Source organism: Oryctolagus cuniculus, chromosome 2, assembly GCF_051225735.1.
Source record: "Oryctolagus cuniculus isolate XC-2025 breed Fujian yellow rabbit chromosome 2, ASM5122573v1, whole genome shotgun sequence".
NCBI lineage: Eukaryota > Metazoa > Chordata > Mammalia > Lagomorpha > Leporidae > Oryctolagus > Oryctolagus cuniculus.
This window is the reverse complement of record NC_142868.1, coordinates 94378111-94405883: the sequence shown is the minus strand read 5'-3', so window position 1 is coordinate 94405883 and position 27773 is coordinate 94378111. Positions and strand designations below refer to the sequence as shown.

Sequence of the window (27773 nt, the reverse complement as noted above, 5' to 3'; positions counted from 1 at the left end):
TGGAAGCTCTGTCTTTCAAATAAATAATAATAAATACATGATACTGATAATCCTGAAAAAAGTACTCAAATATACAGAGGTGGCAGTGGTTCTACACTGTGAACAGTGGAGAACAGTGGAGCTGCTTACTTTCACCTCAAGGTTTCACAGTGTAACAGAAATCATATTCTTGGGGCCCGTGCTGTGGTGCAGCTGCTAAAGCTGCCGCCTGGAGTGCTGGCATCCCATGTGAGTGCCCGTTCAAGTCCCAGCTGCTCTACTTCCTCTTATTTGTTTATTTATTTGAAAGTGAGAGTTAAACAGAGAGAGGAGAGGCAGAGAGAGAGAGAGAGAGAGAACTTCCAGCCACTGGTTCACTCTCCAATTGTCCTCAACGGCTGGAGCTGAGCGATTCAAAGTCAGGAGCCAGGAGCTTCTTCCAGGTCTCCCATGTGGGTGCAGGGACCCAAGGACTTGGGCCACCTTCTACTGCTTTCCCAGGCCATAGCAGACAGCTGGATAAGAAGTGGGGCAGCCGGCAGCTTTACCCACTACACCACAGAGCCCGGCCCCTGCTCTACCTCTGATCCAGCTCTCTGCTATGGCGTGGGAAAACAGAAGATGATAGCCCAAGTCCTTGGGCCCCTGCACCCATATGGGAGACCCGGAAGAAGCTCCTGGCTCCGTATTGGCGCAGCTCCACTGTTGCGGCCAATTGACGAGTGAACCAGCAGATGGAAGACCTCTCTCTCTCTCTGCTTCTTCTTCTCTGTGTAATTCTGCCTTTCAAAAAAAAATAAATTAATTGTTTTTTAAAAAAGAAATCATGTTCTTGTAAGGATATTAAATGCCAAAAAGATAGAACCCACGATTCAGTGATGCTCACAGACACACTTCCCACTGAAAGTAACAGTGCCTACGGCTCCCTTAATCAGAGCCTCCTTGTTCACTGAAATGCAGGTATTTATTCTGCCTACTAGAGCTATAAGGAAGCAGAGGAAAATGAAAAAAATTAGTCCGCAAGCTGTAAGACAGCACATGAACAAACACGCTGTGCTATTTTTACTGTCGCAAGTGTGTTTCTCACAGTCTACCAGGTCTTGGTGGGTAGCTTCTGAAAACAGACGTTGGAACCGTGCCATCCACTCTCTGGACAGCTGCACAGACCCCTTCCAGGAAACTGCCTGCCTTGCAACGTGACCAGTCCTGCTCCAGGGTGCACTCCGGGAAGTCCTGACACACGTCGAGAAACTCACTCTCCTTTCCCTTCATTTTTAAGAAAACCAAACTACCTACAGGGCCCCCTGTTCATTCTTCTGGTCTGAAATGCAAGAACCTCCTTCAGACGAATGCTTGGGAGAGAAAAGGCCCTCCGGCACCAGTCAGGGAGGGGACGGGGGCAGCAGATGCGCCGCCACGCCACTTAAGAGGGGCAGAGTCTCACGAGGTTCCGTCCGTAACCCTAAGCCCCACTGTCTTTGCGGTCAGCAGGCAGGCGTGGTTAGCTCGGCATGAACCCCACACACTGGGAGCTCAGCTCCAGAAAAAGACCGGCGAAGGCTTGAGAGACACACGTCTCGTTAACTCTTTCTCCTCAAAACACCGCTGCCCGTTCCCCCACCTTTCTCCAAAGCCCACAGCGCTCACAGCCAGCCAGCTAAGAAAACGTGCCCTCGCCTGGGAAGCAGCCTACTCACCGCGAAGATTTTCAACAGCGTTTTCATGTAGAGCTTCCGGATGCCAAAGGAGACTCCAAAAACGGCCGGGACGATGATGAACACGAGCAGCAGGGTGAAGAGGACGGTCAGGGAGAGGCCCAGCAGGCTGACGATCAGGCTATCAAAAGGCAGCAGCAGGAACATGGTGGAGGCCCCGCAAGGCTGGCGCCCCCCCACGCACACAGCACAGGTTTCAGAGGGTCCTTCCCGACAGCGCCGGCCGGCGACAGCGAGCACGTCCCTGGCGGGGGGCACACTCCATTCCACAGCTCACATGGCTCGCCGGCCTGGGCAGACGGCGGGGGCGGGGAGCGACAGCAGGGAAGGGCCGCAGGAGGCAGCCTGGGAGCGCCGGGTCTCCCCCGAGCAGACGGGCCGAGGAGGTGACCGAGGCAGGGAGACGCATGCGAGGCCAGGCTGAGCGTCCGTGCGAGCGAGAGGCCCTGTGCCGCTAGCCCACTGCTGCTTCCAGAGGTGTGTTTTTCCTGTCCGAGAGCATCTAGCAGCTAAATCTGTCCTGCAGGTCTGTCGGTGCCAGAAGTACCAGGAAGAAAGATCCTGATCACTTCTGAGGAGGTGGGGTGACTGCTGGCGCTTCACACAGAAGGCTTCTGAACTGGAGTATCTGGAAATTAAATAATCGTTTTACTTCACAGTTCCTCCACAGGCTGCGAATCGTGTCCACCGCGGAGCGTTCACATCTGGCCGCGCTCCCCTTGGGAGCAGCTCCTGGCGCTGCGGCTCCCAGGACCCTCCTACCTGGAGAGCTACAGTCTGAGCCAGCAGGACGCAGAGGCTGGCACACAGTGGCGCATGCTGCCCGCGGCGAGCAGGACGCCGGACGCGTCTGGCATTGGCTCCCTCTCGAAAGTCTTCTCCCTAAGGCCCCCTGCACAGCGGTGACCTGGGCTCTTGGCAAAAAGGTGCTTACATGCTGCCAAAGCTGGGGGTGGAAAAAGAGACAGCGTCAGTCACGCCGGCCAGAGGGAGAACCGTCAGGACACTGGGGGGCAGGTGCGGGGAGCCTGCCTTGGGGCCGGCGTGTCCAGTCACCAAGGTCAGGGGACCAAGCCGGCACAGACTGCACACACACACACACACACACACAGTGTGGTTTTCAGCTCTAATGATAGGATATGCGATCACCCACACTATAAAATAGAAACAATGTGTGTGAAAGATGCATTTCAAAAGATAAAAAACGCCGGCGCCGCAGCTCACTACGCTAATCCTCTGCCTGTGGTGCCGGCACCCCGGGTTCTAGTCCCGGTCGTGGTGCCAGATTCTGTCCCGGTTGCTCCTCTCCCAGTCCTGCTCTCTGTTGTGGCCCGGGAAGGCAGTGGAGGATGGCCCAAGTGGTTGGGCCCGGCACCCACATGAGAGACCAGGAGGAAGCACCTAACTCCTGGCTTCGGATCGGTGCAGCGCACCGGCCATAATGGCCATTTGGGGAGTGAACCAACGAAAGGAAGACCTTTCTCTCTGTCTTTCTCTAACTCTCCCTGTCAAAAAAAAAAAAAAAAAAAAAAAAAGAAAGAAAGAAAGAAAGAAAGAAAGAAAAAAGATAAAAAATGTATACTCCGAACAGCAAATCTCCCTCCCACGAGCTCTCCATAGCCACAGCCACACTGCCAGGCCGGTGGCCCTCCCCAGGCGGTGCACACGCTCACATACACAGGAACCCACGCGTGCCCTCCCACCCGCCTGGCAACACCCTGTTCTTCACCTCGTTTCTAGTGTGCTACGGCTGAGTGTCTGTCTTTGGGGGTGGGGTGAGGGGCGTCGGCACACACCACCCTCACTTCTGAAAGCTGTGGTTGCAGGCGGACCACTGTAACTAACTTTGTGAGTCAGTGTCTGAGGCTGCACACTTCGCTGTTACACACAGCGTGGCATGAGGAACTGGCGCACACGGGATTCGGCACACAAAGTGCACACAGGAAACACACGTCCAGGGCAAGTTCCTGGAAACGGAATTACGAGGGAAAGGAAATACACGTTTTGACTTTTCCAAGACACAGTCGCACCTTCTATCTGGAGATTAAATCCCTCCAGCCTACCTGACTGCACCGGCTGCTGGATTTTTAAATCCCACTATTTCAAATATCTCACACAAGTACCTCAGTGTTATGTCACTAACTCCAGATCACAAGTGACCGACACAAGCGCTGAACGTGGAGTCACTGTCCAGTCTCTGGCTGCACATCCATCACTGCAAGCAGCTGTTATTGAGGTCAAGACACTGAACGGATCAACGGGTACTGACCTCACGCACAGTCTACCCAGCGCCGTGCAGAACTCAAAGCCTTTGGCACAGCACCTCATCTGGTTATCCGACACATCAGGAGGCTGAGCGAGAGGCGGACACAGACCCAGCCCTCTCCCCCGCGCCCCCCGCTCCACATCCCGCAGCCAGTAATCCAGTGCTCACCAAGGACATGACATTTCGGTGGCCCTGAGTCACACACGTTAGTTCCTATTTCTGTTCCTGTACTTCTTCCACTCTCACGCGACCATTGCTAAGTTACCGCCTGCCTGCACGACAGGCGCTAACAGGCGGTGTAACATCCCATCCACTTACTTCTCACAACTGTCCGGGGGAGGGCCTGTCATCACTGCCACTGACAGACTGAGGCTCAGAAGCGTAAGACACCCCCGGGGCCACGCAGCCACAAGTGGTGTGGCAGGAACCAGGATGAGCCCCGGCTCGTTCACACCTATGCTGTCCCGCAGCCCAAACCACCCTGAAATAAAGGACACTTCCCCCGTGCCCTGCCCGCTCCACCGCGCTTCCCTTCCCGTGACTGGAGGAAAACCACACGGCAGACCTGATTCTTGCATCAGACCCTGGTGTTCTCGGAATCCAGGGGACAGAGCCGCGCTCCGCTGTTACACACTGTCCACCCGGCTGACTGCTTCCGCCAGGCGGGAAGCCACGCTCCTGCACTCCTTCCGCCTGTCCAGTCCCAGCCAAAGCCAAGGGCCACACCAACCTACTCTCCCCTCCCCGACCCCCAGCTTCCCGAGGGAGAGAGGCAGCAGGAGCCCTCTGTCCCACTGCTCAAGGTCACCACGAGTCCCACGTGCCCAGTGACTGACACTAGGCCCCCGTGCCTCCCCCACCCCAACTCCGGCTTAGACTGCTTTTCTTTGGATCACAGTCAACTGAGAATTCCCAAGGTGATTCTGGGGTCATGTCCCCAAAACATTAACTAAACACATGTAGCAAGAAACTCATTTCTTTACCTAGCCCAGCGGTTGGCAAAGCATGGCCAGGAGCTAAATCTGGCTACAGCCTTTTTCACAAGGCTCACGAGCTAGGAGCAGCTTTCGGGTCTTTAAAGGCATGGGAAGGAGGTGCGACAAACCGACACACCACGGCCGGCGAAGCAAAGCCTGAAGGCTGAATGTTTACTCTCTGGCCCTCTACCGAGGAAGTGACTGCTCTGCTTGCTGCCCCCACCCCAGCTCTTGTCACTGAGTGCAGCCTCTGGAACGGGGAGCAAGTGAAGTAGCCAAACAAGGCATCCCGCCAGCACTCAACAACCTGCCCGTGATTCTTAGAAGTAGAGGAAACAGCAAGCGAACTGTGGACAAGAAAGTTCTCTGGGGCTGGCGCCGGGGCTCACTTGGTTAATCCTCTGCCTGCGGTGCTAGCGCCCCATATGGGCGCCGGGTTCTAGTCCCGGATGCTCCTCTTCCAGTCCAGCTCTCTGCTATGACCCGGGACGGCAGTGGAGGATGGCCCAAGTGCTTGGGCCCTGCACCCGCGTGGGAGACCAGGAGGAAGCACCTGGCTCCTGGCTTCGGATCGGCATAGTTCCGGCCACAGTTGCCATTTGGGAGGTGAACCAACACAAGGAAGACCTTTCTCTCTTGTCTGTCTCTCTCACTGTAACTCTGTCAAATAAATAAATAAAAAATCTTAAAAAAAAAAAAAAAAAGAAGAAGAAGAAGAAGAAAGTTAGTTCTCCACCATCTTGCTGGGATTGGTGAGAAATCATTAAGGCTTGGGGCAACTGGTGCCGTAAGGCCCCCTTCACAGACTTCCACATCTACGGGGTGTGTGGTGTGTGTGTGTGTGTGTGCACACCTGGCCCTGCCACACCAAATCCACCAATCTCCAACTCAATCAATAGCTGGCAGGCCGTTTTCTAAGCTGCTAACTCCACGTGGTCCAGGAATGACGCCGAGACATCCTAATGGCCCATGGCAGCAGAGAGGTGCTGAGGCCCATCGAGGCACCATTTCCAGGTAACTGCTGGCTCAGCAGAGCGCAAGGTGGGGCAGCCTTGTCCTTCGACCTTGCCCAGCCCTGCCCAGCCTGATGCCAGACCAAAGCTCCCCAAGAGCCCGGACGTTCTGAGAAAAACAGAAGCAGCAGCCAGTTCTGAGCCTTTGAGGAAGCCTTCACCCTAGGCAGCAACGGAGCCCCTGCTGGGTGAACGCAGCTCCCCAGCCCACTCGAGGGCAGACAACCACAGGCAGAGAGTACGTGCTGGACACTGCTGGGTGTCAGTTATAGCAGGGAACAAACCAAAGAAAAATGGGAGAAAAAAACGACAGAGGGAAGTCAACGCAGATGGAGCAGCAGGGCCAATTGGAGCCAATGGCAAGGCAGCTGCTCTCAGCTGGCCGTCTGCCACACATCCCTTCAGGGGACACACTGTCATAACCTGGCTAGAGGTGACACACGCCGACCCAAAGGTAAGACGTGCGGCATGACCTCACAGGACACATGCCTACGGAAAGCACACCCAGCACAGCCTCACACCCCGGGCCCCAGGAAGTGCTGCCGTCTGCCATTTCATTAGATCACAGGAAACCCAGGGGACTGCCATCAATTCTAGGTACCAAACTTTAAGGATGACGCGAGCCCTCGAGCCCCAAAGCAGTAAGCGCCCAGGATAAAGGAGGACTCAGAATTACAATTACAGTGAGACAGCCAAAAAGTTCTGGTAAACTACTGCAGTGGAGAACGAGAAAACCCTCCAACAGCGCTGCCTGTATGAAAAACAACGTACCTAAGCTTAGCTCCAGCAAGCCTGCATGCTGAAATGTACCCTCGATCGGGGGCAGGTGCTGGCTGCCGGGGGAACAGGGTGGCAGTGTCTGCAGAGGTATCTGGTTGTGACAATTCGGGCTGGGGGCGTCACTGGCACGGGTGCACAGACGATGTTCAACGTCCATAATGTACAGGATAGCTATCATGACGCAGAGACGTCCTTCCCCAAGTGTCAACAAGGCCGAGCACGAGAACTTCTGTGCAACTGTTAAACTACGTGCACAGTGACAGTATGTGCTAGGTTACTGAGTGCAGCACCGTAACACCAAAAAAATAAAAACCAATGTCCATGAACCGAGGACACAATGGAATGCTGTCACCTGTTAGTAAGACCCACTCACACACACTGATCAGAAACAGCACTGTTCCCAACAGCACCGCCTGCGGGGGGGGCGGGGGCGGGGGGGGGGGCGGGGGCGGGGACGGGGGAGGGGGAAACCCACGGGTTACAGGCATTTGTGAAGTGTCTCTGGGGAGACACAGGACAGGCTCCCACTGCTGCCTCCAGCATTTCTCCTTTCAGAATCTTTACGGAACTGCAGTTTTCCTTCTGAATGGGCACTGCAGTCTCCTGGCTCCTCCTTACTAGTAACTCAGCGTGACTTCAGGTAACTCGCTGGATCTGAGTTCTGTTAGCAACGTCTGCTGAGAGCGCCGTTGGAACCCTCACAAGAAGATGTAAAGCTCTCTTCACACAGTGCCCGGGAAAGGTAGAGCCTAAGACGCGTGGGCTGCTACCAGTGCTGTGCTAGGCCCTGGTCACGAGGAAGAGGATGCTTCCCGAGAAGGACTGACAACACCGGAAGGGGACATCTCTTCCAACTACCGCGTGACAGAGCTGACAATCCTCAACAACAGCTGGGCCGTGCCCATCCAGCCCCAAAACTGCACGTGGCCTGACCGGCAGGCAAACAGAGCCACAGCCAGAGTCTGGACAGCCCGGTGCAGGAACCCAGGGAAAATGCTTGATGCTTAAAGACGGCGCACTGCGCGAATGCCACCAGTCAGAAGGCAGTCCCTGACTCCAGGAGGCGGGGGAGGGCAGCGGCCCGCAGAAGGCACGGATTCTCTACCTGGGAAGGCCCTGAGGGCTGGGGGAGGTGGGGGGGACTGAGACCACCCCCAACCTCCTATCTGATCACAAGTAACACGCATGCTGTTCTCTAACTGCAAGCCGTGGAGGAGGGGCAAGCCTTCAGCCCAGCAGTTAAGACCCCGGTCAGGAAGTGGCGTCCCACTTCAGACCTCCCAGGTTTGTGCCCTAGCTCAGCTTCTAACCAATGCTCGGCTTCCCGCCAATGCACACCCCGGGAGGCGGTGGGGAGGGCTCAAGCGGCTGGGTTCCTATCACACACTGAGCACCTAGCTCCTGGCCTTGGCTGGCCCGTGTTCAGCCACTGTGGGCATCTGGGAGGGAGCCTGCTCTGTTAATTAAAAGGCAGGGGCGGGGTGGTGGAGGACTACAGACAGAGGCACAGGAGAGCTGAGAGGATCTCCCGCCACAGGACAATGGGAGCTGGCAGAAGCCGATCAGTCCCGGAGAGCACTCGGGCAGATCAAGCCGGCAAAAGCAGATTTGCCGGACACCTGCTACGGTTTAAAGACTTGTCCCCAAAGTCTTAGGTTCACTCAGGTGGAAGAGGCTGCAAACATAATCCAATTAGTGCCCGGAGGCGGGGCTTTGGACTGGACTGAGTCAGTGCCACTCCATGACTGGGTCCAGAGAGCGTCACATGGAACCAGACCGACCCAGACACGCCGTGAGGAACGACGCGTGCCTCAGCACAGACCACCTGCACAACACCAGCCTGAGCGAAAGCAGCCAGTCACAAAGGCTCACTCTTTCTGTAACACATTTACATGAAGCGGGCAATGCAGCGACAGAAAGTGGCCTGGTGGTTGCCCGGGGAGGGCAGGACAGGCAGAGCGCTAAGGGGCTGATAGCGACAGGGCATGGTGTCTTTTCCAGATGATAAAAGCCTTCTATGATACACCTGGTGACAGCTGCAAGTATCTAGGAATAAACACCAGTGAACTGTAGCTTTAGGTCAGATATACAGTGTGTGAACTGTACCTCAACGAAGTTACTAAAAATAGCGTAGGACTGAGTGACATTCAAACCAGGCTGCTTAGGGACAGGCCTTGTGGTGCAGCACGTTAAGCCCATGCTGGGGACACACCCATCCCACAGGACAGAATGCCACCTTGAGTGTTGGCTGCTCTCCCATCAGGCTCCCTGCTAAAGCACGTGGGGAGGCAGCAGAAGATGGCCCAAGTGCTTGAACCCCTGCCACCCTCATGGGAGACCCGGATGGAGTTCCTGGCTCTGGGCTTCAGACTGGCACAGCCCTGGCTGTTGTGGCCACCTGGGGAGTGAACCAGCCAAGAGAAGATATTCTCTGTCTTCTCTCATTCACTTGCTCACTCTCTCTCCCTTTCTGTGTTTATGACAAAAATCAATCTTTTTCCAAAAAGCAGGCTCTTTCGAGAGACACTCCCTTGAGCTGGACTCTGCAGGACGGCAGGCAGATGATGGGGACTCCCTCTCTGAAGAAGAGCGCCGTCCGTGTCTTCCCTTGCAGCTGCGGCCCCGGGCGTGCATCCGCACACTGGCTAAGACGCCCCCTGCTGCTGTGCTCGGGCCTTGCAACCTGGCTGCCAACAGATGTACACGCTGGGAGTCAGGCAGCTCGATCCCTGCCACCCGTGAGACCTGGACTGAGCCCCCAGCTCCGGGCTTCAACTTCATTCAGCCTCTGGCCTGAAGCCACCATGGGCATTTTGGGAAGTGAGTCAGTGGCTGGGAGCCGTCTCACAAGTAAATAAATAATTAAATAAATGCATCTTTACATTGTGGACTTAGTAAATCACACTAGTCAAACACACAGACACCTGAAAAGGCTACTTGCAAAGCTAGCCCTTGTCTCTTCCCAGCTTTGTCATCTCAGGTGAACAAAGTCCACCTTCCGGTCTTCTCATCTGCACAATGGGGTTATGCATCCACGGTAGTGCTGTGAAGGTGAATGTGACACTGTGGCACATGGAGCCATCAGTGTAGTAGCAGCCGGCACAAGTGTTCAATAACAGACGCTGCTATTAATCACCACTCTACAGCTGGTGGCAGGAATAATAAAATGACGACAAACCACAACTTTCTTACTGCTTGACCACTGGAAATTCTAGTCCAACCTCCTCATTTTACGGCTCAAGTAACTGAGCCTTGGAAGGGTTATATGAGTAGGACAGGTTAAGAACTGGCTAGTCACAGAGGCAGGGCTGTAATCAGCTCTGATTCCGGGCTAGGGGTCTCTGTGCTCCCCAGGCTCACCCCTTGTTTGCTTTGGGTTATACTTCAGAGAAAACCCAACCATTTCTCCTGTTTTACTCAGACCCAAATGTCCCCCCACTGTGACACACACAGACACAAAGGAAAGGTATGCTGGGCTAAACTGACAGCCAAGTGTATCAGGTGTAATGGAACCTAGGAAATCTGCTTTGGGGCTGGTGCTGTGGTAGGTTTAGCTGCCATCTAGAGTGACAGCATCCCATATGGCCACCAGTTCGAGTCTCGGCTGCTCCATTTCCGATCCAGCTCCCTACTAATGGCCTGGGAAAGCATCAAAAGATGGCCAAAGTGCTTGAGCCCCTGCATCCACGTGGGAGACCTGGAAGAAGCTCCTGGCTCTGGCTTGACCCAGCCCTGGCTGTTGCGGCCGTTTGGGGAGTGAACCAGAGGATGGGAGATCGATTGCTCGCTCTCTCACTCTCTTCTTCCCTGTCTGTTAACTCTGCCTTTCAAATAAATACATCTAAGGGGGGTGGAGTTAAAAAATTAAAAAGGAAAACAAATTAATTTGCTTCAACAGGATCCTGCTGCTGTGTGGGAAAAGCACTCAGGTTTCCAGGGCGACAGGGCAGCAAACAGAACTACTAGGTTAAGTGAACCTTAAGTGCTGAAAACCAAGAATAACACACTGCTGCCATCGGAGCTAGATGAAATAAATCATCCAACACAAAGCCAGGATACAAGAGGCCAGAGGAGGGATGACTCAACTCACTGGGGAGAGGGAGAAAATGATCAGTTTCAGGGTCTCAGTCTTATCTGAGGTCACTGTGACCTCCATGAGTTACAACTGGATAATAAGTAACCCAGTGCCAAGCTGACCCCAGGGCAGCCTAACAGTCCCTGAAGGCTGGCAAACAAGAAGACAAGGGCTATTAGGATACTCAGGGCCGTTCATCCACTTAGGAAAGCACAATTTGATTTGCTGGGGCTTTAAGATCCAAGACATTTCATTACTCAACCTGACCACTGCTGATTGTTCAATTTCAAAATTGCTGTTTTGGGACCTGCGCTGTGGCATAATGGGTAAAGCCACCACCTGCAGTGCCAGGATCCCATATGGGCACCAGTTCGAGACCCGGCTGCTCCACTTTTGATCCAGCTCTCTGCTATGGCCTGGGAAAACAGTGGAAAATGATCCAAGTCCTTGGGCCCCTGCACCCACATGGGAGACCTGGAAGAAGCTCCTGGCTCCTGATCGGCTCAGCTCTGGCCATTGCAGCCATCTGGGCAGTAAACTAGCAGATGGAAGGCCTCTCTCTCTCTCTCTCTGCCTCTCCTTCTGTTTAACTCTTTCAAATAAATAATAAATAAATCTTTTAAAAATATTGGCGCTTTTATGTTTGAGTATCTTAAATGTAACTGGTGTTGCTCCCCGTCTTCGTGGAGGAACGACACAGGACCCTGCGCTGTTCTTTCGTCTGCTCGGCCCTCCCCGGGTTTGCTGCTGGTTCTTCCCGGGTTGGCTGCCGTCCCTCCACCTCCGTGGAGGGGCGGGCCCCCTGCCACTTTCCCCACTTCCGCAGGGGAGCGGCACACCACCGGCCGGCTCTCTCGGGGGCTGCACAGGTGTTCCTTCAGATAGATGTTCCCCTTAGATGTTCCTGGTGCATGTTGTCTCTCTCCTCCTTTATAGTCCTCTTCCACCAATCCCAACTCTGCTACCCACACGCCGAGTACGCTGCTCTCCTCCAATCAGGAGCAAGTCCTACAGTTTATTGGTTGAACTGGAGGCAGCTGTGTAGAAGCTGTTTCCTCCTCTCCCAGCGCCATATTGTGGGAGAGCAGATGCATAGAATAAGTCTTAATTCCAGTAACTTAGTCTAGTCCGAGTTGCTCCCAGTTGCTCCCCACAACTGGAAGTAACTTTCTGGCTTCTTTCTTTAAAAAAAAAAAAGCCTTTTAGGGGCCAGTGCTGTGGCACACAGCAGGTTAAAGCCCTGACCTGATGCACTGGCATGCCATATGGGCGCCAGTTCAAGACCTGGCTGCTCCGCTTCTGATCCAGTTCTCTGTTATGGCTTGGAAAAGCAGTAGGAGATGGCCCAAGGGGCTGGTGCTGTAGCGTGGTGGGTTAAAGCCCTGGCCTTAGGCGCTAGCATCCCATATGGGCTCAGGTTCAAGTCCTGGCTGCTCCACTTCTGATCCAGCTCTCTGCTATGGCCTATGAGAAAGCAGTAGAAGATGGCCCAAATCCTTGGGCCCCTGCACCTGCGTGGGAGACCCGGAAGAAGATCCTGGCTCCTGGCTTTGATCAGCCCAGCTCCAGCCAGTGTGGCCAATTGAGGAGTGAACCACTGGATGGAAGACCTCTCTCTCTGTCTCTCCCTCTCTCTGTAACTCTGTCTTTTAAATGAATAAAATAAATCTTTTTAAAAAGTCTTTGTGTCCTTTCTCACGCAGACACACATAGGATCCTAAGTGCTATCTGTGCATTTTGATTTGCATTTCCCTAGTGCCTACTGATACTGGCGTTCTTTCATGTGTTTAGCTGCCATTCACAGCTCCACTTCAAGTCCAAATCTTTTGCCGATTTCTTGCGAGGTTATTTTATTACTGAGTTTGTTACTAGTTATCTTAAAAAGTCAAGCTGTTTCTACCCAACGACTGGGCAGTATTATTTAAAATGAGAAAGTAATACCACTGAATCATACACTTAAAAAAGGTTCAGATGGTTAAACAAAAGAGAGAGAGAGAGAGACTGATTCCCCCCCCCATACACAAACTGAGAAAGCATCTTCATCACAGATACAAAATTTGTGACATCAGACCTCTGAGCTCAACTCTGTAAATCACTAACACATAAAAAAACCCACTGACCACAACCACAAATTCTAACCTCAGAACTGAACATTACCAAGCAAAATAAAATGCTTCTTCATCCTGCGTTCTGCTGACAGGGATTCTGTGCTGTCCACAGGAGTAGGCACTGCCCACACGTGACCCCGGAGCGCTCGAGACGCGCCGCAAAGGTGAAACACACCCCACAGTCCCATGTCTTAGTAAGAAAAACTGCACGTGAAGAGGCCCCATCTGGGATCTTTTCATTATGCTAAGAGTTTTATTTTATTAGTCAAGAGGCAGAGAGGGGCAGACAGCTCTCTTATCCGCGGAGGTTCACTCCCAAATGCGCAGACTGACCGACGCTGGGCCAGGCCAGAGCCAGGGGTGCAGCTCAGGGCCTCCACCGAGTGGCAGGGCCCAGTCACTCCCAGAGTCTGCAGTAGCCAGGGCTGGAGTCGGGAGCCAGAGCCTGGGATCAAACCCTGATGACCTGATACGTGATGTAGCTGTCTTACCCAGGAGACCAAATGCCCACTGGAATACTTCTTATACTGATTACATCCTAAAGTGCCATTCTAGACAAAAGGATTCAATATATCACTTTCACTTGCTTTAGAAAGCAAGTAACAACTGTCTGGTACCATGTGATATTCTGACATACCCATACACTATGGAATGACTAAACCAATATAATTAACCCATCACTTTACTTTTTCCTAAAGGAGCCACTACAACATTTGAAACTACACGTGGCTTACGTTGTTTCTCTATGGGCAGCTCTGATTAAAAACTTTTTCAAGTAAAAGCTTGAAAATCATGTCTCTCCAAGTGCTAAAAACAAAGCACGTGCGTGAACACTGTCTCCCCGCTTTCTCTGAGTGGTGCGGCGAGCCGTGCAGTGAGCAGGGCTCAGAGGCACCAGGAGTCTTCAGGTCTAAGTGACCACCCACGGGCCTCCTGCACTTCAACTGTGCTCAGCGTTTAACTGGAAAAGTCAACAGCAAGGTACTCTGCTCCTACTTGTTACAAAGCGTTTTTCTAGTACCACAGGTGCTCAAAACCTGAACACAGAGAGGTTCTTCAAAGGTAGCCAATTTATTTGGGAAGGCCATTGCGACCGGGAACAGGTGCGCCACAGTCAACTGGGGGTGTACTCAAGCAGGCTGAGGCAAGGGGAAGTTCTTAAAGGCAAAAGGAGAGCATCACACGAATTATTTTTAAATAACAACCCTTGGCTGGCCAGGTCAGTCACAAGAGCAGTGTCAGGCCAAGACCACGCAGGCAACTTGGGGGCAGGCACCCTGCAAAGTTACTTGATTCTGACAGGAGGCTGAGTTCCTGGCAGAGTATCCTGTGACAGGTCTTGCCAGCATGGATAGGTGCATGGAATCCCACGCTACACGGCCGCCCCGCCTGGCTTTACTTTGCTATTGGCAGGGTTTGACAAAAGTGACTCCATTTTCATTCTGACAGCTTCCACAAGCTCCTGAGCCTCGAGTTAACAGGCGTAATCCAAACGTCCCAACTACTATACAAGGCAAAATAAAGAAGGCCCTAGGAAAGGAGCCAAGCCCATGTGACGGCATAGCAGGTGCATGTCTCAGGAGAGGGAGCGGCCCGGAGACTCCCACCACTCACAGCCCGGACACACGGGCTGGGCTGGGTGCTGCTCAGCCAGGCTGTCCCCACCAACAGGGATGGGACAAGAAGCAAACAGCAGGCCCCAAATCTGCAGCACGGCCCCCCCAAAAATCTCCAGAAAGCAAGGGACTTTTCTTTAACAGATAACTGCTTGTAAGACACACACAGAGGGGGAAAGTGGTGCGCGGTTTAGTGGAAACCACATCGCAAGCTAGGCTGGAATTCGGACAGACGCAAAATAAACACACAAAACACACTGCCCACGCCTTCCGCTGCCCCCCACATTCAGGGGAAATGATTTGCCGTGACACCCAGATGCTGCTATGTCAAGGGGTATTTCCATAAACTGGATGTGCACAATCACTCCTACGTAAGTCACAAGTTCATGAATGTCCGTTCTAAACATGCATTTGCAATGATGCTACAGCGTACGAAGAACCTGAACTTACAATGCAAACTCAAACAAGCCTGCCTACCAGGAGTCACTGGCTCACGGCACTCCTTGGAGAGAAAGGTTACCCCCAATTTAAGGGGGATGAGAAAATTGGGGGCTGGCATTGGAGCGCAGCGGGTTAAGGTGCCACTTACAAAGCCAGCATCCCAGATCAGGGTGGTTCAAGCCCTGGCTGCTCCGCTTCGGACCCAGCTCTCTGCTAATGTGCCTGGGAGGGCAGCAGGAGATGGCCCAAGAGCTTGGGCCCCTGCCACTCATGTGGGAGGCCTGGGACCGCTGGGCAGTGTGAACAGTGACCAAGTAGGTGGAAGATCTGTTTGTTTCCACCTCTCTCTCACTTTTTCAGGTAAATAAAATAAACCTTTAAAGAAAAAAAAGGGTAAGAAAATTGAGGAACAAATTCCTGAAACAACAACAAAAAAAGCACAAGCCGTGGTCCCCCAGCACCTTTTATTAATATTCCCTCAGCTTTCAAGAGGAAAAGACCAGGGCCGGTGCTGTGGCACAGCGGGTTAACGCCCTAGCCCGAAGCGCCAGCATCCCATATGAGCGCAGGTTCTAGTCCCGGCTGTTCCTCTTCCGATCCAGCTCTCTGCTATGGCCTGGGAAAGCAGAAGATGGCCCAAGTGCTTGGGCTCCTGCACCTGCGTGGGAGACCTGGAAGAAGCTCCTGGCTCCTGGTTCGGATTGGTGTAGCTCTGGCCCTTGCGGCCATCTGGGGAGTGAACCAGAGGATGGAAGATCTCTCTCTCTCTCTGCCTCTCCTCTGTGTAATTCTGACTTTCAAATAAATAAATCTTTAAAAAAAAAGAAAAAGAAAAGAAAGGACCGGGGAACCCTTTTATCAAGTAGGTCTGAATGTTACCTAGATCTCCTATAGCTTGTTCTTATTCTCAATGTGGCAGACCGTTTCTAAGGTCAGAAATTCCCCACGCCGCCTCAAAACTGCTTGGAGCTCGTCGTTTGCCCCACGTTTGGCTAAGTGACCGCGGCACACTCCCCAGTTCTACAGCTCTGCGTGCATCCAGCCCCTTCCAGAACCTGAGTGTGGGGTCCCAGCCCCCCTGCGCCTTTCTCTCCCCCGGAGGAAACCTCGCGAGGGGCAGGCGCTGTGGCAGAGAGGGCTGGACACCCACCTGTGGATCCCGACAGCCCAAGGCATCTCCGTAACCCCGGGGCCCCTGGAAGAGTTGGTGAGGACGTCCTGACAACCCTGCGGCAGATCTGAGACGACTTCCATCCTACCTGTCCCCCACCCACCCCACCCGCGGCAGGTGCACCGCCAACTCCACCGTCACCCGGAGGAGGGCTCACCCCGAACCAAGGTCCCGGAAAAAGGACCGACAGGCGAGCCTCGGCTGAGCCTCGCTCTCCCACGGAATCCTCCACAATGCCAAGTCCACTCTGGGGCAGAGCCGCCGCCCGCCCGAGCCGCATCCACCGCGGCGGCATTCCCGCGGGCACGGCCCTGCGCAGAGGTTCTCGGGTGGGAGGTCGGCTAGAATCCGGGAACACCGCGCGGGCCCCCCAGCCCCTCAGCCGCGAGTGGAGGCTGCGCCCCCGCGGGAGCCGCCCGGGGCCGGCCTCTCCCCGGCCACGCCGCCGCGGGCAGGGCGCGGGCGCGGTGGGGAGGCCGGCCCGGCCGGGCGGGCGGGCGAGCCCGCGGCGCTGGGACGCCCCCACCCAGGCCGCAGGGTCGCGCGCCGTCCGCGCCCGCGCCCGCGCGACCCCTCGCGCCCTGAGGGCCGCCGGGGCCCGGCGAGGCGGCGGCGTGTCCGGACCGCAGGCCCGCGCGCGGCGGCCGACCGCGCACCCCGCGCCTGCCCAGCTTCCCCGACCCCAGACCCCCGGGCCGCCCACCGCCGGGAAAGGCCGGGCTCCCGCCTACTCACCGACCGCCAGGCGCCTCCGCGGGACGCTGCCTCCCGCCCAAGCCGCCGCCGCCGCCGCCGCCGCCGGCAGAGAGGCGTGCGTGAGGACGTGCGCGCGCCCGCCTTTGTCTACGCCGCTTTGACGTGACCCGGCGCGTCCCGGCGCGCGCCCGGGGCCGCCTAATCTCCCGCGGCACTCGCTCGGGGCGGGGCCTGGAGCAGGGGGCGGGGCCGGGCGGGGCCGAGGGGCGGGGCCTGGGCGTGGTCGAGACGGCCGTCCCTCCCCGCCCCCGCCCGGGCCGTGCGGGCGGATGCTCTGCGGGCGGCGCCCGCCGGAGTCTGGTGGGGGGAGGTCGGCCGTGGCCGGCGAGGAGGGGCAGCGGTCACCGCCGCACGGTGTGGTGGGGCTGCCTGTGTGCGGCGAGCTTGCGCACGCAGGGCCCGGCGCCCTGCAGCTCCAGCTCCCCAGAGTGTCGTCCCAAGTCCAGCCTTGGCGTGTGTCCTGTGTGTGTCCACCCTTCTGCGTGGCCTGCTCCCGCTGCCTTCCCGCCTGCAGAGCCAGCCAAAAGCCCAGGAGCAGCTCGAGCACCCGCTGGCCTTTACACGCTGTCGCACAGTTCTCATCGTGATGTTTGAGATTAAAGAGTGGCTCGCGTGTGTGACGGGCTCCCCCAAAATGGCACTGATGCATCCTTTGTCCACCCGGAGGGTAGGCTTGGTTGTTGGATGTCAACGCACACTGTGAGGCTGTGCACACAGCACTGGCACATGCTGCTATTTTTTTGTTGTTTTTAAAGATTTATTGTATTTATTTGAAAGGCAGAGCTACAGAGAGAGAATGGGAAAAAGAGAGAGAGATGGATCCATCTTCCATCCACTGGTTCACTCCCAAATGGCCGCAATGGGGCAAGGGCTGGCCCAAACCAGGAGCCAGGAGGTTCTTCCGGGTCCCCCACGTGGGTGCAGGGACCCAAGGACTTGGACCATCTTCCACTGTTTTCCCAGGCCATAGCAGGGAGCTGGATCAGAAGTGGAGCAGCCGGGAGTTGAACCTGTGCCCATATGGGATGCGGCATTGCAGACGGTGGCTTTATCCACTGCGCCACAGCCCCAGCCTCCAACATGGGCTTCCTTAGTGCTGAAGAGGAAGCCGACTTGAACCAACACGAATGGGTGCTCAGCCTGGCGGCTGAGACCCTGCCTCCCACATCAGAGCCGCGTGACTTCCATTCTCAGCACGGTCCTGACAGCAGCTGCTTGCCATCACACACACCCCAGGGACGGCGCAGGTGAATGGGTCCCTGCCACTCACCTGGGAGAGCTGGATTGCACCCTGCCCCTTGGCCCATTGTGGGCATGTACGGGTGCACCTGTGGGTGGGCGCTCGCTCTTGTCTACCTCTAGATTTTGCTTGTGAAACTCAACGATCCAGCAGATCTTTGTCAGGTTGATTTCCAGGTGTGAGGAATGTAATGCGACAGGTGAATTGGACTGGACATGCTAGAAAAAGCTAGCCGCAGACCAACTGCTCCTACGGGACAAAGCCTCCTGCTCATGGCGTGGCCAGGCTCGTGTCCAACACCAAATTTCTTGTCACTGTGAACTAGGATGGGAAACTCACTTCTTTCCCGCAGAACGCTGTGGACAGCTGAGAAAATCCGATGACGAACAGTCCTTAAAATAAGGGAATCACAGGATTTAATGCCGAACCCCTACCCCGTTGTGCCTCTGCACTGACTTCCCAAAAGGCACCCACGATCCCTGTGCATGCCATGTGTGGACAGCATGCCGTGAAGTGGGAAAGACAGGTGCTCCCGCCGCAGGGGAGTCGTAGCACACCTGTGCTGTACCACGTGCCTCAATTGTTTGCTGCATGACCAGTGACTTCCGGGCACCTTTCTAAGCACCAAGAGAAAAAGTCAAATAAGGATGAAAGAACGTTCTTGTGGGGGGGGTAGTTAAAGTGGTAATGCACATAAAATATACCATCTCACCCATTCCTAAATGTTCACTGTATTCACATTGTTGCGACTCTTCAGAACTTTTTCATCTCAAAAATGAGAGCTATGGAGGTGGCGCTGTGGCATAGCGGGCTAAGACTCTGCCTGTGGTGCTGGCATCCCATAGGGGTGCTGGTTCGAGTCCGGCTGCTCCACTTCCCATCCAGCTCCCTGCTAACGCACCTGGGAAAGCAGTGGAAGATGGCCAAGTTCTTGGGCCCCTGCCACCCACGTGGAAGACTGGGAAGAAGCTCTTGGATCCGGGCTTCGAATTGGCTCAGCTCTGGCCGTTGGGGTCATTTGGGGAGTGAAGCAGTGGATTGAAGACCTCTCTCTGTTTCTCTCTCTCTCTCTCTGTAACTCTGCCTCTCAAATAAGTAAATAATAAATCTTTTTTTAAAGATTTATTTTATTTATTTGAGAGACAGAGTTACAGAGCAAGGTAGAGACAGAGAGACAGGTCTTCCATCTGCTGGTCCACTCCCCAGATGGCTGCAAAGACTGGAGATGCACCGATCTGAAGCCAGGAGCCAGGAGCTTCTTCTGGGTCTCCCACGTGGGTGCAGGGCCCAAGGACTTGGGGCATCCTCCACTGCTATCTCAGGCCACAGCAGAGAGCTGGATTGGAAGAGGAGCAGCCGGGACTCGAACCAGTGCCCATATGGGATGCCAGCGCTTCAGGCCAGGGCATTAATCTGCTGTGCCACAGCACCAACCCCTCTTTTTTTTTTTTTTTTTAAAGAGAATTCTGTACTCTGTAAACAGAAGCTGTCCTTCTCCCCTTTCCCAGGCCCGAGAAATCAGCGGTCCACTATGCATTAATATGAATTTGGTGGCTCTAAACACTCCTACAAGTGAAGTCAGGGTTCGTCTTGCTGAGACTAGATCACTTTGTGCAGCTTTAAGTCCTTTAAGTTTACTCATATTATTGCACGTGTCAGAACTTTCTCCTTTTTTAAAAAAATTAATTATTTTTTCCCAAAGAAAACTTTTATTTAAGGACTACAAACTTCATGCATTTCATCAGTACAACTTTAGGAATATAGTGATCCTTCCCACCATACCCGCCCTCCCACCCCTCCTCCTCCTCCTCCTCTCTCTCCCATTCCCAGTCCCTTCTCCACTAAGATCCATTTTCAATGAACTTTATACACAGAAGACCAACTTTATACTAAGGGTTCAACAATTTGCACACACACACACACACACACACACAGTTCCTCAACGGTAGAGACAAGGGCTGTTCAAAGTCATTGCATTTTGAAGTTTATTTCACTTCTTCTTCTTCTTTTTTTTTTTTTTTTTGAAATTTTAAACTAACTTTAAAGAAGCACCCAAGAATGATACATCTTTTGCTAGGACTTAGACATATTGTAATACAACTCTTTGAGGACAGGGGTCCTGCATTGGAAGTTAGTGCACAGTGACTCTTGTTAATTTAACAATTAACACTCTTATGTAGGATGTCAAAGATCACCCAAAACTCTTGACATGAACTGCCTAGGCTATGGGAGCCTTTTGAATCCCCAGACTCTATCAGTATTTAGACAAGGCCATAGTCAAAGTGGAAGTTCTCTCCTCCCCTCAGACAAGTACCTCCTTCTTTGATGGCCCCTTATTTCCAATGGGGTCTCACAGAACTTTCTCCTTTTTTCTTCTTCTTCCTCTCTTATTTGTTTTTTAATTTTTAATTTTTTAAAGATTTATTTATTTATTTGAAAGGCAGAGTTACAGAGAGGCAGAGGCAGAGAGAGACAGAGAGACAGAGACAGAGATCTTCTATCTGCTGATTCACCCCCCAAATGGCTGCAATGGCCAGAGCTGTGCTGATATGAAGCCAGGAGCCAGGAGCTTCTCCTGGTCTCCCATGCGGGTGCAGGGGCCCAAGGACTTGGCCATCCTCCACTGTTTTCCCAGGGCATAGCAGAGAGCTGGACAGGAAGTGGAGCAGCCGGGTCTTGAACCGGCGCCCATATGGGATGCCGCCACTGCAGGCAGCGGTCCTACCTGCTAAGCCACAGCACTAGCCTCCCTAATTGCTCTTGCTAATACTTCCAATACCATATTGAATTAAAGAGTAGACATCCTTGTCTGTTTCATTTGATGTCTTACTGGCCACTGGTTTATAACTAGGAGGTATGTTCCTTTTATACCTAATTTGTGGAGGTTTTTTTCTTTTTTTATCATGAAGAGGTATTGAATCTTTTTTTTTTTTATTTTTGACAGGCAGAGTGGACAGTGAGAGAGAGACAGAGAGAGAAAGGTCTTCCTTTGCCGTTGGTTCACCCTCCAATGGCCACCGCTGCAGCCGGCGCACCGTGCTGATCCGATCCAGGTGCTTTTCCTGGTCTCCCATGGGGTGCAGGGCCCAAGCACCTGGGCCATCCTCCACTGCACTCCCTGGCCATAGCAGAGAGCTGGCCTGGAAGAGGGGCAACCGGGACAGAATCCGGCGCCCCAACCGGGACTAGAACCCGGTGTGCCGGCGCCGCAAGGTGGAGGATTAGCCTATTGAGCCACGGCGCCGGCTAAGAGGTATTGAATCTTATCAAATGCTCTCTCTCTGCATCTATTGTCGATGTGATGTGTGACACTGATTTGCGAATGTCGACCTCCCTCATATCTCTGGGATAAATCCGATTTGATGGTGGTGCATGGTTTGGATGTAGTGTTGGATTTGCTCTGCTGATATTGTTGAGAATTTTTGCATCCATGTTCATCAAGAATATTGGTCTGTAGTTTTCTTTTTTTATTTTTCTTTTTTATTTTTGACAGGCAGAGAGGATAGTGAGAGACAGAGACAGAGAGAAAGGTCTTCCTTCCATCGGTCCACCCTCCAATGGCCGCCACGGCCGGCGCATCGTGCCGATCCAAAGCCAGGAGCCAGGTGCTTCTCCTGGTCTCCCATGTGGGTGCAGGGCCCAAGCACTTGGGCCATCCTCCACTGCACTCCTGGGCCACAGCAGAGAGCTGGCCTGGAAGAGGGGCAACTGGGACAGAATCCGGCGTCCCGACCAGGACTAGAACCCGGTGTGCTGGCGCTGCAAGGCGGAGGATTAGCCTAGTGAGCCACGGCGCCAGCTGGTCTGTAGTTTTCATTTTTGGGGTTGTGTCTTAGCTTGATTTTGGTATCAGAGTACTGCTGGCCTCATAAGAAGAGTTTGGCAGAATTCCACATTTTCCATATTTTCACTAGTTTGAAAAGTATTGGACCAGCCGTTGCAGCCACTGGGGGAGTGAACCAACAGACGGACGACCTCTCTCTCTGTCTCTCCCTCTTACTGTAACTCTACCTCTCAAGCAAATAAATAAAATCTTTAAAAAAAGAAAAGAAAAGTACTGGAGTTTGTTCCTTTTTAAGTGTAGAGCTCAGTTGTAAAACTACTGGGTCCTGGAATCCGCTCTGATGGGAGAATTTTCATTACGGTTTCAATCTTGGTATTTGTAATGGGTCAGTTTAGATTTTCTGTCTTCTGATTTAATCTTGACAGGTTGTACGTATCCAGGAATCTATCCATTTCTTTAAGGTGTTCCAATTTGTAACCATATAATTATTCATAGTAGTTCCTCATGATTCTTTATATTTCCATAATATCAGCTGTAATGTCCAATTTTTTATCTCTAATTTTGTTTATTTGAATTTTCTCTCTCTCTGTTAGTCTGGCTAAAAGTTTACCTATTTTGTTTATCTTTTCATAAACCAGTTTTTTGCTTTTGTTTTGTATTTTTGCTTCATTTCAACTTTGCTTATTTCTACTCTTTTTAAGATTTTATTTGAGAGGTAGAGTTACACACAGAGAGAAGGAGGGGCAGAGAGAGAGGTCTTCCATCCACTGGTTCACTCCCAATTGGCTGCAACGGCCAGAGCTAGACTGATCCGAAGCCAGGAGCTTCTTCCAGGTCTCCCACATGGGTGCAGGGGCCCAAGGACTTGGACCATCTTCTACTGCTTTCCCAGGCCACAGCAGAGAGCTGGATGGGAAGTGGAGCAGCCGGGAATTGAACTAGTGCCCATATAGGAAGCCGGTGCTGCAGACCAGGGCTTTAACCCACTACGCCACAGCGCTGGCCCCTAAGGTCTGTTTCATCTGGTGTGAGTATGCCAATTCCAGCTTATTTTTGGTTTGCATTTCATGGTTTATCTTTTTCGTCCATGTGCATCTTCATCTGTTAAGCGTGTTTCAGCAGCATGGAGTTGGGCGTTTTGTTTTGCTTTTTACATCCATCCAGCCAACATGAGTCTTTTGACTTAAAATTAATTCCCTTTATGTTTGAGGTTAATATTTGATAGATAAGAGCTAACTCTGTCAATTTGTTGATGGGTTATTGATTGTGAGCACTGTTAGTGAATTTTGTGCTGTCATTTTTTAAAAAAATTTTATTTGAAAGACAGAGACAGAGGGAGAGTGAGAGGTCTTCCATCCCCTGGTTCACTCCCCAGGTGGCTGCAATGGCCAGAGCCGCACCTGTCCGAAGCCAGGAGCCAGGAGCTTCCTCCAGGTCTCCCATGTGGCTGCAGGAGCCCAAGCACTTGGGTCATCCTCTTCTGCTTTCCCAGGGCATGGCAAAGAGCTGGATAGGAAGTGGAGCAGCCGGGACTCAAACCGGTGCCCATATGGGATGCCAGTGCTGCAGGCCAAGGCTTTACCCGCTACGCCACAGCGCCAGCCCCTGTTGTGTGTTTTCATGATGATTACGTCCAATGTAGGACTCTCTTCAGAGTTTCTTACAAGGCTGGTCGTGTTGTGATGAGTTTTAGTTACTGCTTCTCTGGGAAACACTTTTTGTCTGCTTCACTTCCAAAGGAAAGCTTTGCTGGATACAATGTTCTTGGTTGGAAGTTTTCTTTCAAAATCTTGACTCTGGCCGGCGCCGCGGCTCACTAGGCTCATCCTCCGCCTGTGGTGCCAGCACACCGGGTTCTAGTCCCGGTCGGGGTGCCGGATTCTGTCCTGGTTGCCCCTCTTCCAGGCCAGCTCTCTGCAGTGCCCAGGGATTGCAGTGGAGGATGGCCCAGTTGCTTGGGCCCTGCACCCCATGGGAGACCAGGAGAAGCACCTGGCTCCTGCCATCGGATCAGCACGGTGCGCCGGCTGCGGCGGCCATTGGAGGGTGAACCAACGGCAAAGGAAGACCTTTCTCTCTGTCTCTCACTGTCCACTCTGCCTGTCAAAAAAACAAACAAACAAACAAAAACTTGACTCTCTCATCCCACAATCTTTCGGCTTTTTGGTTTTCTGCTAAGTCTGCTGTTAGTCTGATTCAGGAATGGGAAAACATTTTTTTCTGCTGAGGGCCATTCAAATCTTCTTAACGTCATTCGCTGGCCATACAAAATTATCAACTCCCATCTGTGATTGCCTTGGCAGGGTGAGAGAGCAAATGACTTCACAGGCCTTATATGGCCCATGGGCCAGACGGTCTCCACCCCTGGTCTAATTGGTTTTCCTGGATCTGTGACTTGCCCTTAACTTTTGGCTATTTGACTATAATGTGCCTGAAGAATGTCTTTTTTTTTTTTTTTTAATTGAATCTGATAGGAGTTCTTTGAGCTTCCTGTGCCTGGTTATCTATATCCTTTTTTTTTTTTTTTTTTTATTTGAAAGTCAAAGTTACACAATGAGGAGAGGCAGAGAGAGAGGTCTTCCATCTCTGGTTCACTCCCCAATTGGCAGCAATGGCCAGGGCTGTGCCGATCCGAAGCCAGGAGCCAGGAGCCTCCTCTGGATCTCCCATGTGAGTGCAGGGGCCCAAGCACTTGGGCCATCTTCTACTACTTTCCTAGGCCATAGCAGAGAGCTGGATCGGAAGTGGTCTCAAACCGGTGCCCATATGGGATGCCGCACTTCAGGCCAGGGTGTTAACCCGCTGCACCACAGTAACGGCCCGTCCATATCCCTTTTCAAATATACTAATGGGAGTCATTACCAAGAGGGGAAGTGGAGTGGGGGGAGTATGTGGGATCTCTGTACACTTTGTCTTTTTGTTTTGTAAATTTGAAACTACTCTGAGGGGCCTGCCCTGTGGCTCAGCAGGTTAATGCCCTGGCCTGAAGCGCCAGCATCCCATATGGGCGCCAGTTCGAGACCCGGCTGCTCCACTTCCGATCCAGCTTTCTGCTATGGCCTGGGAAAGCAGTAGAAGATGGCCCAAATCCTTGGGCCCCTGCATCTGTGTGGTAGACCTGGAAGAAGTTCCTGGTTGCTGGCTTCAGTTCAGCACAGCTCCAGCTGTTGCAGCCAATTGGGGAGTGAACCAGCGGATGGAAGACCTCTCTCTCTCTCTCTACCTCTCCTCTCTCTGTGTATCTCTGACTTTCAAATAATAATAATAATAATAAAGCATTCAAGGTTCAGCACCTGTATATATTTCCAAAATGAACCTTTTATACAGAAAAAGGGGCAATAAGCACAGATTACAAACTAAAGCTTTATAAAAATATCAAAACACTAAGGAAGTGTGTAGCAGGCAATGCAGTCTGGTGATGAAAACGCGGAGTTCCCAGGTGAACATGAGCGGCCTCTGTTGCGGAGCAGGGCCGGGCCTCTGGCAGCAGTAAAGAGGCTGGCTGAGACACCTGTGTCCCCGTCGGAGTGCCTGGGTTCCACTCCCAGCGCCGGCTCCTGACTCCAGCTTCCTGCTCATGCGGACCTTGGCAGGCTGGCTGGGCAGGCCCTTGAGAGGCGGAAATGGAGGAACTAACGGGAGTGTAGTCGGCGCAGCCGCTCGGCCTGCACCCATCCTCACAGGAACCAGCCCGAGGGGCCGTGCATGCTTCCTTGACAGAGAATGTCAAGGCTTTTACTCAAAATCTGAGAAGATGCAAAAGCTCTGAAGATCCCCCTGTGTCTGGAGTTCTTAGAACATTCTAGAACATTCTGACTCACAGCTGCAGGTGCATGTGGCACACAGTCACGTGGGAAGGGGTGGCCAGCCTGCCCAGTCCCCGGGGCAGGCAGGGGAGGGCGGCAGACAGCCCAGGAGTCATACTCACTGTGGGGCGACCTGGCTGTTGTGACGGATCCTATTTTCTTAGAAAAGGATCCCTTGCTTCTGAATGTTAAATGTCACTACAGCTGTGTTTATTTCTCTATTGCCCACTTCTCCATGGTTTTGATTGTGGTTACTGGGGGGTGGGACAGAAAGTCGCCAGACTGTGCTTCTCTCAAGTTTTTCCCTCTGCTTCTCGGTACTTTCCATCAGCCCTAGGTTTGGGGATTGCATCAGAGCTGTTTTCCTTGTTCACGTTGGCTGGTGCCAAGCATCTACTCTGCAATGACCCTGGCGTTAATGTCAAGGTTAACACAGACTCAAAGAGCAGTGGCAAAAAACAATCCTTCAGGGTCCTTTTTAAAAAATTATAATTATCATGTTTTCATTTTTCAACTCCCAAATAAGAAACACTTTTACATAAAGTGTAGGGTGCAACTATCGGAATCCAAAAGAAGTCAACGTGTGATCCAATCATCTGTTGTGAACTAAAACTTTCAAAGTCTTAGCAGGGACATGCTATAAATTCTACATAAAAATACTATATTTGATTAAAATTACCTCTATTTGTCAGGTGGGAGAGATTAAGAGTTAGGTTGAGGTAGGAAGATTTCAAAATTTTTGCATGTGAGTAAGAATTATTATTATTATCATTATTATTTTAATAGTGGAATCTTTATGACCAAAAAAAAAAAAAAACCATGAAAGCACCATAAATTTCCAACGGAAATAAAAATCCAAGGCACACACAAGTAAATAAAAACCTGTTCTATTGAAATGATGTTCACAAAGTGCATACATAAGGGAGAGAACTGTTGCCATCAGGGCTGTGAGCACCCATCCTGCGCAGCCACACTGTGGCTGAGCTCTCACCCACAATGCGGGGACGCTCAGGTAGACCTTTCACCCACAAACAGCCCTGCAGCTGGAAGAACGCAGTCACCAGCCCAAGTTAGAACACAAACAGTCTACCGAGCAAGCTGACTGCTTAACACACTTGGGAGCCGGCCATCGGGCAGTGCCCTCGGGGAGGTCAAGGCCAGCGTGTTTTTGTGCTGGACACACACTGTCGGGTCAGGGGGACATAGCCAAATTTGAGTCCTGATGGCCTCAGTTGGTCACGCTGCCCGCTGGTGACTCTGGGAGAGCTGAAGCATCGATGCAGCATTCCACTTAGATAAAGACAGGAGGAAGCTGACAATTCACTCACAGGTGTATAAGACTCACATTTTAGGGGTTGGCGCTATGGCGTAGTGGGTAAAGCCACCACCTGCAGGGCCAGCATCCCATATGGGTGCCAGTTCGAGTCCCGGCTGCTCCACTTCCGATCCAGCTCTATGCTATGGCCTGGGGAAGCAGTAGAAGATGGCCCAAGTGCTTGGGCCCCTGTACCTGCGTGGGAGACCCGGAAGAAACTCCTGGCCCCTGGCTTTAGATAGGTGCAGCTCTGGCCGCTGCAGCCATTTGGAGAGTGAACCAGTGGGTGGTTCACCCCGGCCTCTCCTTCTCTCTCTGTGTAACTCTGCCTTTCAGATAAATAAATAAATCTTAAAAAAAAAAAAAAAAGGGCCGGCGTCGCGGCTCACTAGGCTAATCCTCCACCTTGTGGCGCCAGCACCCCGGGTTGTAGTCCCAGTCGGGGCGCCGGATTCTGTCCCGGTTGCCCCTCTTTCAGGCCAGCTCTCTGCTGTGGCCAGGGAGTGCAGTTGAGGATGGCCCAAGTGCTTGGGCCCTGCACCCCATGGGAGACCAGGAGAAGCACCTGACTCCTGCCATCGGATCAGTGCGGTGCGCCGGCCATAGCGCGCGGGCTGAGGCGGCCATTGGAGGGTGAACCAACAGCAAAGGTGTGGGGAGCAACTCGGACTATACTGTTACTGGAATTAAGACTTATTCTATGCATCTGCTCTCCCACAATATGGCGCTGG

General features: G+C 52.8%; 1 protein-coding gene across 6 annotated transcripts in view; it reads right to left on the bottom strand.

Moving 5' to 3' along the window:
• GPAT4 (glycerol-3-phosphate acyltransferase 4) overlaps positions 1-17063 on the bottom strand; it is a 32771-nt gene extending 15708 nt beyond the window's left edge. The window contains exons 1-4 of one of the 6 annotated variants that reach the window (XM_070069676.2): positions 16877-17063; positions 3540-3661; positions 2457-2640; positions 1677-2322 (exon numbers count right to left, since the gene is read on the bottom strand). In XM_070069676.2, coding sequence (XP_069925777.1) covers positions 1677-1841 — 165 coding nt within the window. In that variant the 5' untranslated portion in view covers positions 1842-2322; positions 2457-2640; positions 3540-3661; positions 16877-17063. Of the gene's footprint in view, positions 1-1676; positions 2641-3423; positions 3662-4525; positions 4746-16876 lie in introns of those variants that run through there. The other 5 variants (XM_089325923.1, XM_017350374.4, XM_051832301.3 and 2 more) reach the window with 5 other exon arrangements.
• Between the last annotated feature and the right edge of the window lie 10710 nt (positions 17064-27773).